General features: G+C 42.8%; 1 protein-coding gene across 5 annotated transcripts in view; it reads left to right on the top strand.

Annotated features, from left to right (window-relative positions):
* LPP (LIM domain containing preferred translocation partner in lipoma) overlaps window positions 1–20,219 on the top strand; it is a 342,496-nt gene that overhangs the window by 167,216 nt on the left and 155,061 nt on the right. For all 5 annotated transcript variants that reach the window (XM_080623385.1, XM_080623381.1, XM_080623382.1 and 2 more), the window contains one exon: window positions 16,361–16,483. In XM_080623385.1, coding sequence (XP_080479511.1) covers window positions 16,361–16,483 — 123 coding nt within the window. The remainder of the gene's footprint in view (window positions 1–16,360; window positions 16,484–20,219) is intronic.

Raw genomic sequence — 20,219 nt, 5'->3', positions numbered from 1 at the left:
TTAAAAAGAAAGAGAAAAGGAAATGTTTATTTTAAAAAAGAGTGCACTGGCGTTGGGGTAGAGTTGTGTTGGGAAGTTCCTCTTTGGCTGAAGTCAGCAGGCAAAGGCAAGGGCTTGTTCCCAGAATGGTGGTGAGGGTGCGGTGATGGCGTGTTTGACAAATAAGGACATGAGCAAAGAGCCTTTTGCCACGTTGGCTTGGGCTCAGTTTAAAAGAGGAAAAAAAAAGTCCTGGACAGGAATAAAAAATGAAATCACTGTTTGTCAAAGGGAAATAGATAGATCTGGGAGGGAGGCAGGGTTTTATTATTTTTTTTTTTTACCTTCTGGTTTCAAAACAGGCATTCTGCCTGGGCCAGGAAAGGAAAAGTGAAAATCTCTTATAAACAACCTCTTGAGTGCCCTGTTTGCTCACAGAGAGGGACCCTTGCTCCTGGCACTGGCAGTTTCTTCCTTCCTTGCCAAGCAGGGTTGCTCAGAGATGAGGACTGTGCACAGTGGTGTGAGAAGCTGGTCCCCACCTCTCATCCCATCCCTGGGAAGGCTGGCTCCTATGGGAGCATCTCAGTAAGCCTTATCACCAAGGATTAGATCTCCACTGGCTTTGAAACAACCAGTTCTACTTCAAGGAGAGGTTCAGAGCCTAGGCTTTTATGTTGGTGCAGGACCTGGGTGACTTGGAGCAGATGTGGCCAGCAGATGTGACCCTCAACTGCAGACCTGCCAAGGGCCACCTGGCAAAAATATGCATTTACTAATCGCCTGTAATTATCTGCAGGTGCTGCATCAGCAGTATGGGTCTGATTTTCATTTGGGACCCTAGATACTACTGCAACACAGAAGGGAGAGGATTGTATTTAGCGGGTGATCACCTCTTTTCCAGCAACCCCTGGCTGTTAGCAGTGTTTTTTATTGACAGGCCACAAAACCCTTTACAAAAGAATTACCAGTCTCTCCCTGATAAGGAAGCTGAAGCAGAGAAAGCACTTTGCCTAGGTCACCAGGCTGACAAATGGTAGGTTAAAAATAGGACCTACATCTCCTGTGTCCCAGAGCAATTCTGTCTGCTACATTAATGTGAGAACTGTAAATGAATGAGAAAGAATTTGGGATATACCTAAGAGTATGTGCAGAAGTAGTTTAGGATGGGGGTTAGAGTGAAGAAACAATGAAGTTTTGAACATTTGCATGAAACGAAATATAAAATAGTTCAGGATAACAGTTCTTGTTAGAACCACCTATGCATAGAGGAGCTGCAGTACTGTGAGCAGGGAACTATTCCCATGTTCAGACCTACTGGATTCACTGGTTGTATTGTCCTGTTGCAATATCCAGCTGAAGGGCTCAAATTCCTATTGCAAAGGAATTTTGGAAGGAGAAATGCTGAAACATGGCCTGAAGAAGTTATGCACCTTTCTCTGCAAGGCTGTTCAAAGGAGACCTGTCTCACTTCTACCCAGTGCTCACGCCTGGGAGAAGGTGGGGACGTGTTGATGGATGCGAGCAGTGAGAGAGCCTCATCCTTGTTACGGAGGAGGTTGCCAGGCTCCCTCCTGGCGAGTGGTGTCGGTCGTGCCTCTCTGTGGGCTGTGACTCACTGCCTAAGGAAACAGCCAGAATGGAGGAATTTTATATCTTTTTATTTCTTTTTATTTAAATTTTGGGTGCGCATATTGACAAATAGTTGGGGAGGAAAGAGCTTGATTTTTGTCTACAGGGGTGCTGCCTTAAATAGCACACCTGCTTCTCAACAGTGGGGCAACTGGGGTCTGCCTTGGGTGCTGGGTTTGCTTTAAATTGCCTGCCCTTTCATGTTTGGAGAAGAAGAAAAGGCCGAAGAGAGCAGAACATGTGTTCAGCCTCCCTCTAGTGCTAGATTTTGTTAATCATCAGGATTATTGGCCTGGGTGTAGGTGCTTGCTGAGGAGGAACACTGGTAATGCAGCGCAGCTCTAGCTGCCAGCAGCGCTGCCTGGCTCCAGGCAAGCAGCAGTAGCTCCCAGTGACTCTGTAAGTAAAGCCATAGTCTGTGTGTATCCCTTGCGATTTGAAATCCAGCTTTTGCAGATTCCTGGGACTCCTAACCTAATTTATTAAAATCCATGTGATAAGCAACTGCCTTTTATCTAAATTGAAGCCGTGTCCAACAGTTTAAATAAATTACCTGGTAATGTTAACCCTTTTATTCAAACATTGACTTTGCAGGAATGCTTTTGATCTGTCTCCCTTCTTCTGCCTTCCTTATATATTTGAGAAACAGGAATGTGTTGCTTTCTGAATTAGACTTGAGCAATAACATGTATGCTCTCTGCATGTTTAGATGCTCACTGGGCGTCGACAGATCAATATCTGTTTATAATAGGGCTTTCTAGGTGCTAAGGTGAGCAAAATCAGTAATACAATGTCTGTATATGTTGATGAATATCTGGATGCATGATAGACTAAATGCATCTTTTTCTTGTGCGCACATATAAATGAACACTATATGTATGTATGAGAAATGCATAATGAGTGGGGATATAGAGCAGACCTCCTTCCTTCCTACTGCTTTTTTATCGCTTTCTGTGGATAGCATGACCAGTAGATCCAGGATCACAAGAGAAAAGGAACACTGAGCACTTCTTTCAGGCAGCTCTTGATGCAACCCATCTTATACGCGTGTTTGTTTTACAATGCCAAACCACATTCTATTTTAAATCTTTAATGAACCTCTGTTCCTATCTATGTAACTTTCCAATCCTTACTCTCTTCAGAATAGACAAAGATGCTTATTATAAACCACAAATTTTACTGAAAGGGTAAACTGGAAAAGTTTTAATTGTACAATGTAAGCCTGCCATTCATCTCTCTGCCTAGCTATTAATATCTTGGCAATGTTATAATGCAGTGCAGCCTTTAATAGCTAAACTCTCGGCAAGCACTACAAAGGAAGCAAGGATCCAAACAGTTAACTGTGCTCATTATTTTCATCATGCTTATTACTGTGTTATTTAATGTATTTGTTATGTTACTGTTTAATATAGTAACACAGCATACAGGATGTGCCAGGACCTGCACTGGTGCACACTTGTGCCTTCTTTGGGAGGAAGGTTGTGACTGAGGCTGGGATGTGCTTTCAGAGATGGAATAGCGTGGCTTTTGATAATCTACCATGCAGCTGGTGATGAGGTGAGGGAGCAGAAGAAAGCAAAAAGCCTAATACAGATCATATGTAAATAAGGGTGACTATCTAAAAAGTTATGAGAGGAAACAAAAAGGTCAGAGATGTTGCTGATTGTGATGTTAAGAGATCATGAAGCTAAAACTATCTCCGATTAAGATACAGGGAAGAACATGTCCGGGCTTGGGTCCTAACAGTGGGCTGTGGTCCCGCAGTGCTGTGCCTGAGGTTACAAGCCCTGGTGGGCACCTCCTGGCTCATGTGGATACATCTTTGTGGGACACTCACACTGCCACTGCTGGAGTTCGGTTCACTGCTGGCACCTGAAGAGAGGTTAATCTCTAACCTGGATTATCCATCTGTGGATAATAGAGACATGAATGTGGGAAGTAATAATGAATGGGAGTCATGGAAAGCAAGCAGAAGAAGCAGGCAATTTTATTCTATCAGAGCTAGTATCAGCCTGTGACAGACAGAAAGGATGCAAAACCATCATTGTATCTAAGATAGAATTATTTAAGCAGAGGGAAAATAAAAAGATAATGAAGATGTAGGAATTCTCCCATCAAAGCAGATGAGCTGAGTGATGGAAGAGTGAGATAACATGATCAGTATTGAAGAAATTCTACTCTTGTAATTTCTGAGTGCTATTGAAATCTTCTGTTGGATTAGCAGGTCCTAGAAAGGATCTCTTGCAGGATAAGTTGTTCTTGTGTCAAATCCTGGGTAGCCTGTGTTGCATTAAGGAACTGTAATGCAGTGATGAGACTAAGACAAACAGACTGTCAGTAGCAAGAAGGAATTCTAAAAATTGCAGCAGACAAATTATTATGCTTTTGCCATGAAGCTGGCTGGAATTGGTAGATGATGGTTTAGAAAGTCAAAGTCTTTCCATGCAGCTTGGGCATGGTGGTAGGCTGGAACATGACAGAGCAAATGAGACAGATTCCCACCTTGGTTTTGGTGCTTCAAATCCTATGATGCTGTGTGGTGCAGAAATAAGCTTTGGTCAAACAAGATGAAAGCAAATACAGCTACAGAGATGGGAGAATCCAGTTGTCTGGCTAAATTCAGTTTTACAGCCCTGGAGTAGTTCAAAGAATATGGCAAACTTCATCCTATTTTTGATGCAAATTTTGCCTGGTGGTAAGAGGACATGGATATGGAGAAGTTGTGAGAGCATCTTGATTTCCAAGAATGGAAGTGGCTGAAATGCAGGTTCCTGTATCTGTTTTTTAGTTTCTATGGCTGGTGAAAAACAGATTCAGCTGCCAGGGTGGTGGTTTTGTTGTCAGAAAATATTGTCTCTGTAAAAAGCATGCGGCACAGTGACCGAGCAAGCTGAAAGGTGGTAGAAATACCAATGAAAAATATTTTTATAGCCAGAAGAATTCTTTCCAGGACAGAAGAGCAGGAATGATTTTAAGTATCTGCTGCCATTGAACTCTCATCTTTGCAGAACCATTCCCAAAATTGTATTTTTTAGTTTTGATTTGCTGATGCAAATGCAGGACACACACAAAGATTAACACACAAAGAACAGGTAAGAAAAAGCATCTGGAAAACATCATACGACATTTTTAGTGTTGGTTTTAGTAGTGTGAGAAGTAAAATAGAAATGTTTGGGAAAGCTGTAGCAATTCCAACTGTTGGTGAAGCCAGTGACAGCTCTGCCTGAGATGCTGTACAAACTCCTCTCATTCAACAAGCTACAGCTCCTTTCCTCTCCGTCTCTTCATTTCCACATCTCTTTTGCCATGGAAACAGCCTCGTGTCTTGTCATGTCCCAGGTCTAGCCTTCCCCTTCAGCTCTGTTACTACACTCACTCCTCAGTCACTCTCCCTGTCCTCCCATTTTCTGCCTCTGTAAATTCCCATGGTTCTGCCCTGCAATGCCGCTTTATGTTTTCCCAAAAGATGCCACTGCTGAGGTCTGTGCAGGCATTTGGGCATCAGCACCTCCCACAGGGAGCAATAGGGCTACCCTCCGCAAGCGGTGTTTGGTCTGTATGAAGGTCAGGTGAACATTTTAAAGACATTTAGGTAAGGAATATACTTTCTGTGCAGAAGTAAATCCCATTTGGCTTTTGTGGCTATGCTGACCCCAAGCAAAAATACAATTAAAAGATATTTTCCTGAGGTCTGTTGTGTACTAGGACGCTACATTTTCTAATGTGTGAATTCTTACTGAAAAACAACTTACATTCATTTATCTGCTTTTTCATTCATTTATATTCATTTATATTCATTTATTTTTATACTCAGTATAAAAATAAACCTTGGAGCCCACCCAGGAGGGATCTGTATGCTGGGGATTCTCTCTGCAAGGTTTTGCAGCAGTCTCTGGCCAGCACAAGTTATTTGCTGTTCAGCTTTCTGTGTGATTCAGGTCCTTTTTCTTCAGCTGAGGTTCTCATTTAGGAAACATGTAGAAGGTAAGATATCCAAATGAGGAGGTGGTTGTTAAAAAAGGAAGAAAACCCATGGTCATCCAGCCGAATCAAATACCAGACACACATCTGGCAGCCTTGAAGGGAAGGTAAAAGTGGGCCTAATGGTTTGGAAAATGAGATTGCGAACTTCTTGAAGGCAAAGATCTTCCTCAGTGAATCAAAACTGCATGGTCTGCCCAGCTGTCTTGCAGCCTGTGGACTGCAGCCATCAACCACCCCAAAAATGTGTGGACTGAAGCAGAGTCCAGATTTTCATCTTCTCAGCTTTGAGAGACATATAGTAGATTTTTAACGTGACTCATTTCTACAGGAGCCAAACCCAAGCCATTGACTTTCATGTAGTTTTATACATTCATTTTTGCTGGCATTTTGCCAGGCTCCCTTGGAGATTCTTGAATCCTTGCAAATGTTGTGGCAGGCACCCCTTCCTGTTACAGCAAAACAAGCAAACAAATTCAGAAGTATGTTGTATGTTTAACTTCTGGACTTGGAGCTTATTCAGGCTGTGAAAATCAACTGGCCAATCTTAATTCTACTTTTTTTTTTTCCTGTGGTGGTTTCCTAATAGCTTCACGACCCATGTTCAGGAATGCTTTCTCAAATTCATAGAAGCTTGACTGTATGCTTAAACTTCATTAAAGTTGATAGAACTTAAGCGCACGTGTAAAATTAAGCATATGCTTATGTTTTATAGAGCCGTTTTGCAGGTGACACAAGCAGCTGCATATGAGTTTCCAACATGTGATTAAATTCCAAAAGGAGTTTTTAAAAACAGTTTTAGTCAACCTTAATTTTCTGAAATTGGTAGCTTTAACAAAACCTATCTTTTTTGATTAAAATTGCCTGAGACATGTCCCTTTTAAAAAGCTCTTCATTTAGCTGTCACAATATACAGTCTTGTGTGGGATAGAGTTTGTTCATGCAAATTTAATTTCCAGTTAAAGTGGTACAAACACGAAGTGATTTCAGTAGATCTTTTTGAATGCAGCAGTGCTGTTGCTTTCTCACCTCTGTCAATGTGGGGGCCAGGCAGTGCTATTAAGTTGTCAGCTGTGCCCTTCTGGGTATTGCAGATCATGAAGTTTTACCTGATCACCCAGGGAGACCAAATGCATCCCGCCTTGATCCACAGACATGAAGTGATGGAGAAATCTCGGAAGTTTGTTCTAGCATTTAATTACCTGCAGTATTACACATAACTGAATATCTCTGTTATTTTAAAATAGAATTTCCCTGCCTCTGGCTTCCCAGCTGCTGCATGCTTTTCTGTTTTGCTGGATTGGACAGTCTTGTGGTATTTGACGTTTTTATTCTGTGAAGCTGTTTAGTTATTGCTATCAAGCTACTCAGTCTCCTTCATAAGTGAAACCAAGTGGGCTCTCTATGTGTCTCCTTGTCAGCTGTTTCTGCTTTTCTGGGTCGTCTCTCAAGTTTTTAAAACTCTGCCTTCCATACTGGCCACGGTATTTCAGTGCCAGACTCATCAGAGTTGTTGAAAGGAGTAAAATCACCTTCAGCTCTATGCTTTCCATGCTCCAGGATGGCGCGGCACTGGGCAGGAGCTGGTGTTTGGTGTGGTTTTCCCGTATAGAATATAAATCCAGAGTTGGGGGTCTGGGTGTGACAGCTTACCCTCTGTGTAGGCATGTATAATTCATGTCTTGTCAGACACGTCCTGTGCCGTTGGAACCATCCTCCTCTTCCCTTTTCCCTTATGGCAGAAAAGGAAAGAGGAAGATCATAATTTAGCCAGAATGTGGGGATGAAGGGAGTCTTTGATCTTGGACATCACCATGAGACTTTTTAGAAGTGTAATGTCCACGTTGTGTGAGTCAGTGGGAAGGTCTTCCTTTAATGCAGTGGACACTTAATGAGCTATTTAGTTTCTACATTGATTAAACTTTGCAACTCTATTTGAGTAATTGGTTACTCTTCAGTTATGGTTCCCCTTGGAGGCAGATGATGAGATACCCAATATCTCCTCTTAGTTCTTGTTTTTTCTGCCAACAGCAATACTCTGTGGGGAACATCAGCTCTTCTTGATGGCTAATTAAACATCAATTTGTGACGATATTGGAGCAGATTTTAAGTTGGTGGGGAGTGGGCAAAAAAGGGGAAATTTTTAACAGTCACCATAATTATCAATAACAACTCCTAATGTAATTGCATTAATTAAAAGAAAAAGGATATATTCCCTGCTGCTGTAAAGTTAGTTAAAGTCAGTGAAAGTCATGCTGGGTCTAAAGGATTTAGTGGCCAGCTGTTCCTGCCCTGTGAACAGAGAGGTAGTGTTGTCCTGTAGAAGGCATAAAAAAGAAATTGATATAATCCACTTTATATTGTATATTCTGCTGATGAAAAGGAATGTTTCACTAATTCATTTTAATTCCCAAAGATCAGTGATTGTAACTCCACCTGGAGAATATTAAACTGCCTTAATGGAAAAATAAACTGGTTTTATTCTCCTCCTTCTTTCCCCATCTTCCCCATTCAGATTTCAAATAACTTTATGTGCCTCCTTAGTTTATTATTACACTTCTCATCTTGCTGCAGATTTTGCATCTGGTAGCACTTAACGCAGACAAGACTCCCAAAGCTTTTGATCAGACATGTTAAGTAAACTATTCAGGACCATCAGGTCTGCAGCTCTAGCAGATGTCAACTCATGGGACTCCTCCTCTTTCTTCATACTCTGACTGTTCCTTATCAAATCCATTCTTTTGCTTTCTGAGGATCATGATGCCTCTTCCCGTTGTACTAGCTGTTCCACACTGCGAAGATCCTCCAGTCAACTAAATGGCATTTGTCAGTTTGCTGGTTTTCAACAGTTTCAAAAGCTCCACTTAGCCAACCTGGACTTCCTTCCATGAGCAAAATGCAGCAGTCAGAAACATGAAAAAGATGCATGCAAGTTTGAATGTCCAAGGTAAATGTGTCAGTCTGTGATGTGGGTAGCAGGGACCTGGATAAAACACCATCCTGAAGTAGAGCAGATGGGAGTTAAGGGGACCAAACGGCACAGGACCTCTATGTTGGCATCTCCAATTTCAGGGCACCTACAAGCGCACCCCTGGGCTGAAAATTAATTAATGAGTGCATTAATTATTTGCTGCATCCTCTTTACTCCTGTAACATAATTGCCTTCTGTTGTCCTCAAGGGTGGCAATGGGACAGAGGTTGTTGCAAATTTCCTATTGTACATGTCCCATCACAGCCACGGAGGTCATCTGCTGCTGGCCTTGTACCCAGTGCTTCAGCATAGCATGCCCCAGGCCACGGAGCCTGTTGGCTAAACTTCTGTGTCGCAGCTTCATTCTTTTTTGTTTCTGCTCACTCAGCTAATATTCGGGGACAAACCCTCTTCTGTGGTCTTGAGAAGACTGAACAAACCATGAGTGTTTGTGGCAAAAGCTTCTCTCCAGTGTTAGGGGCAGGAGATGTTTGGAAGGGAACACAGTCCTAGGCTCTGCCCTGGCATTATCGCTGCCCATCTACAGTGGTGGCATTCAGCTCCCTAAACAGAGCCAAGGTGCTTGTTTTGGGATTGGGGCCCCTCTCTGGGTGTGCAGAGGGCAGTGGCTTATTAAACAGAGATGGTACAAGGGCCACTGTTCCACAGGCCGGTGGTCAGCATGGCCATGGCTTGGATCTAACCTTCTAATTATGTGAAATTGGGGCCATCCTGGAGTGAAATTGCAGCTGGAGCTTGGATAGCTTGGACAGCAGTTTGTTGTCTTCTGGCGTGTTTTGTCAGGGCTGTGACAGCAAATACAAAGAATGAAATGTCCGTTAGGGAGCTGGGTTGATCTAGTGGATTGCTGTCTTCATCTGGTGGCCAGAAGGAGCTTGGTTGTGTATGAGTTGCAGCGCTTCACTCTTACCCTTCTACCTGCTTTCTCTTCCTGGGGCTGGTATCCAATTGACAGTAAGCTCCTTAGGATGAGAATCTTTCCGAACCACTGTATGTGAGCAGTGCCTGTCACGCTGATCTCTAGGGAAATATAAATCCTTATTGTTATACAGATTCATAACTGCAACAAAGTCTTTGCTGTCTTTCATATGTGTCCCAGGAGGCTGAGTGCAATTCGATGTAATTTCTGTTGTCTCAGCTAGAAGGAGAGAAGAAGTGGGTTTCCACTGTTGGTCCAAGCTCTGGCACTAAGGCAAGTTGCAGTTATTAACCTGGAGAGACTGACATGTACCCACTGGCAGAAGTGACTCCTGACTGGTGCCAGCTGGCAGATAGAAAGCACAAGTGGAGGCTTCATGTAAATGTTTATGGAGAGCCAAATCAGATCACAAATGGTCAGTAGTGAACATCCAGAGGAAAATGTAAAAGGAGAAGCACAGAACATTTTTTATTTATTAAGTATCTTGATGGAGTTTTATTCCACATGTTTCTCCAGATGCTTTTGAAATCCATGTGAATTCATAGCAGCCACAGTGTCGTGTAGCAGAAGTAGCTCTGCAGCTTTAATAGCATGTTGTGTGATGAAAAACACACCCTTTTTTATTGTTCTGAGACTGATGCCTTCTAGTTGCATGCTTCCTTCTTGCTATGTGCTTTCTCTGTTGTTGGTTGTTTGGGTTCTTTTTTTGGGGGGAGTTAGTATTTTTATTATTTGCCCTTTTTATAAACCTCCTACACCACAGTGAGTTTATAAATTGGTTATTAAGGTTTTGCAAGACGTCTCCTAGCAGTGCTTAGCAAATAACTTTTCTTCATCTGCTTGTTATCTGCCCCAGCTGTAAGCCCATGCAGGTCTTTACAACATCAGTTGCTTCAGAGATAAGATCAATCAATCTTTAGGATACCCCGTGCTATTTTCATTTTCCATGAGTGGAGAAACTGAATATGAGGCTGTGGCTACCCCAGACCTATGCCATGGGTCTGTGACCAAGTTGAGCTTGGACCTCAGAAGCACAGCCCCCTTTACCCTGCTGTGTTTCATGTGGCTTAAAGTGGCACAGCTGCTGGTGTGAACTTTTCTGAGAGAACGTATTTGGCACATTTATTGGCCCTTTTGGGAGCAGTAAGGTAGGCTAGTGTTTAGTAGATGATTGCCTTCCACACAATTTAAGTCCTGTTCCAGGTAGGCTCACCTGCTTCCTTACTGGGAGATCTTCAAAAGTGGCCAGAGTTGTAGAAATGTTGCTCAGTTAAATGACAGTGGTGTTTCAGAGACACCAAATGATGTCTTTGAACAGCCCACTTAAAACTTTTGAAGTGTTTTCCTTTGGTTCTGTTAATATCAAGCAACACAAACCAGGTAAAACTGTTCCATGCCTGAAAACAGGAAAGGGCAGGGGAAAAAAATAAATCAAAACCTAACTGCCCTTTGGCTTTTATCCTTGATGTCATCAAAAGACTGAAAAGGATATTTCAGGCCTGGCTTCAGCCTGATGGAACAGCAGGGAAGTTCTTTTCTATTAGATCCTTGATACAATCACGTCTGGTGAAATCACTGTGGTTACATCTGCTGAAATCTTCCATCATTTCGGATTTGTTTCAAAAGACTCAATCTTTCTGTTTTTAAAGGGCACAGCTAGTTTTCCTGTCTCTCCTTGGTGCCTGGAACAGTGGTTAGGCATTAGTCAACCTTAGACCCCCCTTGCCCTGAATGCTTCAGCTAGCTCTTGCCTCCATGTGCATGCTTGGTGGGGCAGCCTCTTGGGACTGTTTTAATTTACATTAAGGAATTTGAAAGAAAATGTTTGTACTTGCCTTTTGGCTCAGGGGAGAATAGATAGAGCAGCTCATCTTCAGAGTGCCTCATTTTCCTGATAGAGGATGCATCTTTTTGCCACTGTAGTGCCTTTTGGGGCTTTAGACAGCTTTTGTGACCCTGGAAATAATTCATTGGGAAATCTACAGGAAGAGAGATGGGGTGGCAAAGGTGTGTGTCCAAGAAGGATCTTGCCTCTGGCAGTGGTATTGTTGGAAAAAGTGCGGGGGGTGGGAGGGGAAGGGGAATTAAACATAAACCCCAGCCTGAAGTATATCAAGACTGAATCACTTCTTTTCTTCTTCCTGGTTAACATTTCTCACAATCTCTTGTTGTATATACGGTGGATACCAAAAAAATCAAACATCTTTCCCTCCTCTCCCCAGCCCACCCCCAGCTAAAACAGAAAATAAGAGCCCCATCCTTCTTTGTTTGTGGCTCTGTCTAAGCCCAGCACCTGAGGCCATGCAGTAGAAAGAGATGCTAACTCCCTGTTTGGAGAGCTGTTTTATTTGCTCTTCCTACCTCCTCAGTGCCTACTCAAGGATTTCGACAGCCTGCAGAGCATGGCAGGTGGCTGCTGTGGGTACAACCTTGTCTGTAGTTCAGTCAAATTGACTGGAGGCAAAGACAATAAATTCTTTCAAGGCAAAAGTCTTTATTTACTATATACCTGCTCACAACCGCTGATTTGCCTAAATTTCCTCTTCCTTGCTTCTTTTACTTTCACCCTTCCTTTCCATGACTGCCTTTGCTGCAAAGGGCTTTTCTGCTTGTTGCTTTTCCTTGTTCTTGTATGTGTAAATGCAGACAGTGGTGACCTGTCACAGCCCATAGAGAGCTCCCCAAGCACCTCAGGCTCCTAGTACAATGTACCAGAAGCAGAAGGCACTGGAGGCCCCCAGCCCATTTGTTTTGAGTGATTAGCTATGACCTTTCTTAATATCCATGGTGTTCATCTCCATTCTTCCACTTGTGAGTTAGGAGGTTATCAGTGACTTGTGATAGCAGGATGCGCAGAGCAAGCTGATGCTACAGGGAAGGTTATGTGTCTAGCTGTAGCTCTGCTGTCTTGAACGTGTCTGTACATATATAACAGCACTGCATTTCCCAGTAACGACAGCTCACGTTCCTGGGAGCTGTCAGAGAATGAGCCGGCCACAATGCTAATGAAACGCGCTCAGCTCAACCTACTTTAGAGAAGACTTGAGCAAGGCTAAGGTGGATGGGGAGAAGGTGGATTTTGGTGCTGGAAAGTTGCACTGCAGTGAGAAAAGTCCTGATGCTCTAAAAGCATTCAGGAGTTTGATTGTTGTCTTATGTTAGCAGAAAATATATGCTGGGACTCTGGAGTTACTTTTACTCTGCCGTCCATGTAAGTCAGACAGTCGCTGCTAAAAAGCCACCCTTCATCTTTTTCTGGCACAGCAACACCATGGTATCAATGCGATTTCCTGTAGAGGCTCAGAGGCCAGCCTGGCAGCGCACCTCGCATCTCTCATCCCAGAGACTAATGACTGTCCCAGGCTGCAGCACTGTATGGCAGCAAACAGGGAATGGAGAGAGGGGAAAATGGAGAATAAAAGAGAGGCAGCTGGGTGTGGGTAGGGAAAGGAATTTGGAGCAGGAGCTAGGAAGGACATCTGGGAGCCAGATTCTTCTCTGAGCACATTGCAAGGAGCTGGCTTAGGCAGAAGAGAAGCATTCTTATTTCCTCGCTGTGACCTGCAAAATGTGATAAGACTAGGTGATCTAGGTTGTAGGAAAAGGTGACATCTAGGGAAATTATTGTGCTTTTCATGTCTTCTAGCTTGGTGAGTAATCTTATGTCCTTTCCTAGCCCATTGAGGCGAACTTTGAGGCCATGCATTGCCGTCTACACTGCATGCTCTGTAATGATGCCCCTTGAGGTTTTGTGGGGGAACCTGTGGCACTGACTAGTGTTGGGTGGCAGGATTAGCAAAATTAAAGCCAGTTTTCATTCAGAACAGAGTGGGTTGACAGGGCTCGGGAGTGGATTACCATCACAGCTGCTCTGACTGCAGACCAGGAATTCAGGAGTGGGCAAGCAAGCCAAGCAGTGAAGCTCTCTGCTGTTTTTCTCTCTTTTGCCTCACAGCAGGAACTGGGCCAAGGGATAGGAGTGTAGGCGTTGCAGAAGTTCACGTGAGTGGATAGTCTCTGGCATGAGTAATTTGTTGGACTGGGTTGGCTTATGTTTGCTTCTTGTTGAACTCGCGTTGGCCAGGCCAAGGATAGCGTCCTTTTTCTTTTTAAACCAATTTTTCCATATTCTGCTCACTGAAAGGGAGGGAGCACAAGCAACATGTCTACAACAATGCCATAAATCCAGGCAGAAATAGAATTTGGAGTTCTTTCTGGTTCTGATGTTTGTATCTGTGAGGTCATGAGCTTAACCAGCCTGGGTTCCTCGGAGCAGAGCTATGCCTGCACGAACCTGTTGTGCCTTGGGACCTGGTGCTTGGGGTTTGTTCCAGAGCAATATCATAAAACTTTTATAGCAATGTCATGATGAAGAGCATGAGAAGAGAAGTAGCTTAACCCTCTGTTGCTAAAGTTAGCGTTGCAAATTTTTCTCTTGTTTCTACGTACAGCAAATCCCTTAGTTGGATCTGGAGCACTGTGGGGAGAAATATTAAAGATTTGTGGAGATGAGGAAGAGAGCAAGCAGAAACCTATCTTTGTGAGGATTACCTTTTATTAAATGTACTTAAAAGTCCAGTCAAAAAGGCCCTTACACACATTAGTAGTGTTATTCATTGGACTGTCGTACTGCATTGTACTCCAGCATTGTAGAACTGGACTCTTAATCTATGTTGATTATGTTTTAATTGAATAACTAAATCTTCTACAGAATGCAGAAGCGATAGAGATGTTTCCATGCTATTTTATTTTATTTTTCCATGTTTCCAAAGGACATTTAACTTTTACAATCTTACAACTTCTTCTGCAGCATTTGCTAGTCAGCTGTTGAGTAATTGTTCTGGGGAATGAGAACCGGGGAATAATATGGCCCAGAAATTCTAAGAGGCAGAAATGAAATTGGCTGATCTTCTCATCTGCCACTATCCCTCCTCTCCAGGATCAGAGTACCGAACAGGCCATATGTGGACACTGGTTTTATCTGTGGGCCTGCCATTGACTTGATGTATCACCTCAAATGTTGGAGTCTTGGGTGCCCTTTGCATCTCCCACCCTTTTCCAGGCTGGCTTTTGGCTGCTTGTCTTAAAAATTCTCTGAAGTGGAGCAATCTTATGTTTTGTGTCTTGGAAGCCTGTGGCTGCTGTGTAATTATAGGCCAGCAACTGGAAGGTGAAGAAGAACCAAGCAAGAACTATGAACTGCACTAATAATGGAAAGGAAATTGTAATTTTGCAGATTAAAAAGTCCAGGTGACTACAGCTAGCCAGGAATAATGGTCTGGGATAATTCCTGTGAAAAGTATTTCTTTTTTTGAGCAACAGCTTGGATGGAAAAACTTTGGCCCTATAATAAAAATGGGCAAGAAGAGTTGAGTTTGTAACTAGTTTCTAACCTGACTCTCAGCCTTTTAAGTGACATGTTCTTGCATAAAGCACATTGGAGCGTCCACTTTCTTGTTAGTCAAGCCAAATTTATTGTAATCCAATAAGATTTAATAATCATTAGGAAATAATGAATGCCTCAGCACGTATAAGCTTGGCAGATCAGAGCCTGCTTCCTTTGCATAGTCTGTCTCTCTTTGACCAGCTTGCCATTTATGTGTTGGATTGATGACTGAGGAGTTCTGTAAAACAGGTAATGATCGAATGCTTCTGAAATGAAATTTAAATAAAAATTATGTGTGAGCTAGTGAGACAAAGGAGAAGGTAAATTTTTGGCTTGGAAAATTGAAGTAACTTGGTGAGAGTGAAGGCAAACAGAGCTGGATTGTCTGTGTGGAGGTGCTATTACGGTCTGAACAGGCTTTCCAGCTGAAGTTACGTGAGTTGTTAGGTAATTCTTTAGTGTTTTTATTAATGTAGTAGTCAAGCTGTGAATGAGATCTTCTGCACTAAACTCGTGGTTGCATGTACACCAGAGAGACTCTGTCTGGGGGATTTGCAGATAAGTCAGAAATGGAGGGACAAAAGAAAAATTACTCAGGATTAGAAAAAACTTTCAGTGTGTAGTATTTCACTTGTCTCAAGAACTTTGGTTTTCCCTTCCAAGAGAGCATGCGTATCTTGGGCACAAGTGGGGCTGTGCTGTTTTGAAAACAGAGAGAAAGCAAGATGTTTTGAATCAGAAAGGCTCCTGCCTGTATGTTCATACTTGTTCTGGGCATGGGCTTTCCTGTCTAATAGCCTTTTTCACAAGGACCTTATTTATGTTACTTTGTGATTGCTTATCACAAATCATGCCCTTCGCCTTGAATCTGCTAGAAATGAATCGAACTTTTTCAATCCTCCTTGGAGGAGCTCATTTTTTAGATGAAAATTGTGAAGAAGTTTTGAATCATAAAGGTACAGCTACCGCAAATTGATATGAAATAATAATAGGTGCAGTTGGCCAGTTGCTGGCCACTGTGGCTTGCAGCTGTGCTGTTTTTGCTTTGCCTGGGATGGGGACATGGCAGAAGAGATGCTCTCAGAATCCAGGTGCTTCAAGCCTGTCCCCAGCTTTGGCTGCCCAGCCAGGCATCTTTCTAAAATACATCTTCTCCATCTGTGGGAATGGAGACTGTCCTGCCTCTTCACCTTGGCAGCAGATTGCACACTGAGTTGCATAATCCTTCAAGTCAATTTAACACAATAGGACTGTTGTGGGAATAACATTAAGAAAAAACCCAAAGTAGCCCAAATCGTTAGATTGAGGCTAGCTGCTGGTTCTGGGGGACAGCTACAGCATTTCAGCATGTTTCTCCCTGCAACCCAAGAGTTATTTATTGCTGGGCTTGTAGAAACTCTATTAGGACAATATGAAACCAAGTGGCAGGCCAAGTGGTTTAAATAACTGGAACTCTTCTTTCTTCTTTCAGGTGAATCCTGGTGGCAAGACACTCGAGGAGAGGCGGTCCAGTTTAGATGCAGAAATTGACTCTCTAACGAGCATCCTGGCTGACCTAGAGAGCAGCTCTCCTTACAAACCTCGGACTCAACAGGTTAGTGGCACATTGCGTAAACAGAGAGTGGGAAAGTGTCCAGCATTGACTGCTGGAGTCAATTTGTTAACCACTTGGTATTTGTTGCGAGCAGGCATGCCAGTTCCTCGTGATAGCATCCAGATGTGGCTGTCAATGGAGAGAAGGGCGCAGTCACTCTGAAGGGGGCAGTGGCTCAAAAGCTGCCATACCTCTGAGCAAAGGGCCTCTGATCCTAATTGCTAGATTGCCATGGAGATTGTCAGGAAAATACTTGCAAAAAATGATATTTCATTTGCCTTGACTTTCCACCACCAATAGCTTGTGAATTAAAACCTGCTCAGTTCACAAGTACTGTTAGGCTTTTCTTTTTCTTTTTTGTTGTTTTTCTGTTTTGTTAACTTTTTATGTGTCATACTGCCAGAAAGACCCAGATATCCATGTCTCAAGTTGTTTTCTTTTGTTTTTGTCATCTAATCAGTGGCAATGAAGTGGCTTGGATCGTAGCTCAGCTGTCAGGGTGGCTGTAGCCCAGCAAGGCAGACTGGAATTCGCACTTACTCTGCTGTGTCTAGACAAGGACTGCAGGGGTGACAGCAGCTCAGCTAGTTTTTGTCACTCATCTAGGTAGTGCTTAAGTAGAGCTATTTAAGTTCTGGTGAGATGTGATCTATTTATCAAAGGAAGCATGACACCCCAGTGGCACTTTAAAAAGGGCAATTCTTGAGATCTTGTAAAATCATCCCTGATGTACTTGTGCCCAGTTGTACCCTGCCTTTGCTTCCTAATCTCAGGACTGGTCTCATTTCTTACTTGTATATGGGTCTGTAGGTATGTGTGCAGCTATATGTATGTCATGGTTTTCTTACCAATGTCAGCCCTGAATAAAACCTCAGAAGTAGAAAGTACCAAAGGGGTAGCTGAGTGATGTGGTCACACCCATTACCGAAACAGGCCTTCTCTTTGGTTAGTGGGTTTTTTGGTTCTTTTCATTGTTGCATTTCTTTTAAGCACTTGAGAAGCAGTACGCTTGGAGCAGAACTAAAGTGGCTTTTAGTTCATTTAGATTTGTTCTGTTTAAGCCTGTGAGCTTAGCAAAAGCAGAGTTAAATCGTATTTGTGCACTTTTGAAAGCATCCATCTACACAAAGAGGCTCTGGCATGGTGGCCTATGTGGTTTCCATCCCTTCTGCAGGGACCTCCTGATAAACTCTTCTTTTATCCCAGCAGCACCTGCACAGTTCTTGCATAAACTTACAGACTTGTCCTTGAAGAACAGTCTGATCTGAGTCAGCCAGTCAAAAAGAGCAACAACGTAAACCAGATACAATTTAGTCCTTTTCCCAGTGGGTTTTTGTTGTTGCGATAAATGGGACAGTTGTAACAGTGATAGTGCTCAGGCACAATGTCAAATAACCCATGTTCATTTTGTTTGCGTGGGCCAGACACATAAGAATGCATACTGTTACTGAGAAAGGCTTTATAGTGTCAAAACACTCCAAGAGATTTGTACTTGCCATTTTCCTTCGCAGTGCTGGAGGTCAGCTCCAGCATGTAATTCTGTAACCTTCTGTAACCACTTTGCTGAGCGTTTGCAGTTTGGGGACAGTATTGCTGTCTGTCTCCTGATGCTTCTTCCTTTGGGATCAGATATCCTGTGCATAGGTTGTTTTTTCGCTTTTATTTTGTACCTATAATATTAGAAAAAAATAAATCATAGTGTTAAAATAGAAAGTTCTGCAGGTGTGCTTCATATTCTGGAGGATTGGAAGGCATAGACCAAGTTTTGGACTTGATCTGACTGCTTAAGTTCATCAGCCTTCAAGATGATGTGTGCTGCTCAGTGCACGTACTTGTTCCCATGGCTTCTTGCCCACAGTTCAGGTGGGGGCACTGAAGACTTGTCCTCCTACCCAGGAGTGATGCTGCTGCTCCTTGGTGCATTACAATCACTGTGTGCGATCCAGTGGGCATAAGAAGCCGAATTTCATTTCCTAGATTTTCTACTAAAATCTTTACTTTCTTTGTTCAATTTATCAGACTTTTCAGGATTTATGGGTTAATATAATGACGTCCTGTGAAACATACAGCTACAGCAACTCCTAAGTATAGCTGTTAGAGAAAGAAAATGCTGGAGTTGAATGTATCATCTGCTGTAATTAAAGACTACTCAAGTCCTTGAAAGGTGGAACTAGAATGTGAAGCTTTGATATTTTCCTTTGTTTGATATGTACTAAGTATTAAAACTGGTGAGTCATTTGATGGTCTTATAGTAGGATAATAGATTAGGCTGCAAATTGTGAGGTACTTACTCAGAACATCAGCACGTTTATTGGATTACACCTTACATGACCTTCCCAAATTTATCAGGATAATGGCTGCAAATAGGAAAATAGAGTTACGACTTGTTTTCAGAGAAGATGTTTCCAGTTGTGCTTATGCGGTTAAAGCATTATAATAATTTTATAGGTATACCTTGCCCTTGGGGGTACTCCTGTTCTGCAATAAGAAAAATGTTATTGTTAGGTTTCTTTTTTGTATATTAGCTTCAAGATAGTTTTAAAGCAACATAAACTAACCTGTAACATAGTCCTCTTTCACTGGAGTAGGAGTGATAGCAGAGTAATGGCAAGCAGTTTATTTAACATACCCTACACACTGGCACAAATTCACAGAGAAGGAAGCTCTTTTGTTCCTTGGTTCAGGAGTTCAGAATTGCAATGAGACACACTGCATCAGGAGGTGCCTCTGAAGCAGAGAGATTTGTACCCTCTGCAGAAGATTTGAAAAGGATACTTCTCAGAATGGGTGTGCCAGTGTCAACCCCAGACAATTCCCCTTGGCCAGCAGACCTGCTGTTGAGGACATGGATGAGTATGAATCCCTGCACCATCCATGCATTGCTTACCTGGGCATCACTCTGGTAATATTTTTTTGTGTGCCAGGCAGGTGACAAGGACATTGTAATGAGGTAAAAATGACCACCATTAATAGAGGGCAGGGAGAGAGTTTTGACACCTGTAGTCAGCAGCACCCTCCTTGCACTCAGTGGTTCTGCCTAATTCAAGTCAGCCGAGCTGGAAAAAGAAGGTAGAGAAAGCATCAAAGTCCTGCTGGCTGCTTCCAATTTCATGGGCAGAGGTGGTAGGAAGCTGTCCTGCAGAGCTGTTTCCCTCTCCTCTGAAGTGATGAGTTTGAAAAGCATTTTTGCAACATAGATCCTTTATGGAGCAGAACAGATCTTTCCTCCTCATAGTGGCAGGTTTGGTGGGAGGAGGTCCTTCTGGGAGTGTGGTACCCTGATGTGAGTCAACCCCAGTGTTGCTGAACCTCAAAATGGAAATTCTCTCAGGCTTCATTCCTGGTTAGTTCTTGTCTCTGTCTTGGGGCTGTTGTTGAGAGTCCCCTGAGCAGACATTTTCTAGGCATTGGCAGTTTACTTCATATTCACTATCAGCAACATGTGGGTCAGAAGCAGCTTTTGATCACTATCACCTCAGCCCTGGGAGGAGCCCATAACTTGCAAGTGGAAGTCTCTTTGACTAAATCACAGAAGTCGTCACAAGTGATTAAGATGCTAAGTGGTTTTCGTTCAAAATTGCACCGATTAAAAAGAGCAGAAAATTACAAAATTAAATTATCTTCTTCTGCAACACAACAGCATCTAAGGATGCTTTCTGTCATGTGAGGTGATGTAGGGGAGACTGAGTTAAAGGAATTCAGCCTTAGCTGAACTTTTAGAAAGTACCAAATATCA

This window comes from Psittacula echo (genome assembly GCF_963264785.1).
Source record: "Psittacula echo genome assembly, chromosome: 7".
NCBI classification, from domain to species: Eukaryota; Metazoa; Chordata; class Aves; order Psittaciformes; family Psittacidae; genus Psittacula; species Psittacula echo.
This window is presented reverse-complemented; position numbering and strand designations above follow the sequence as displayed.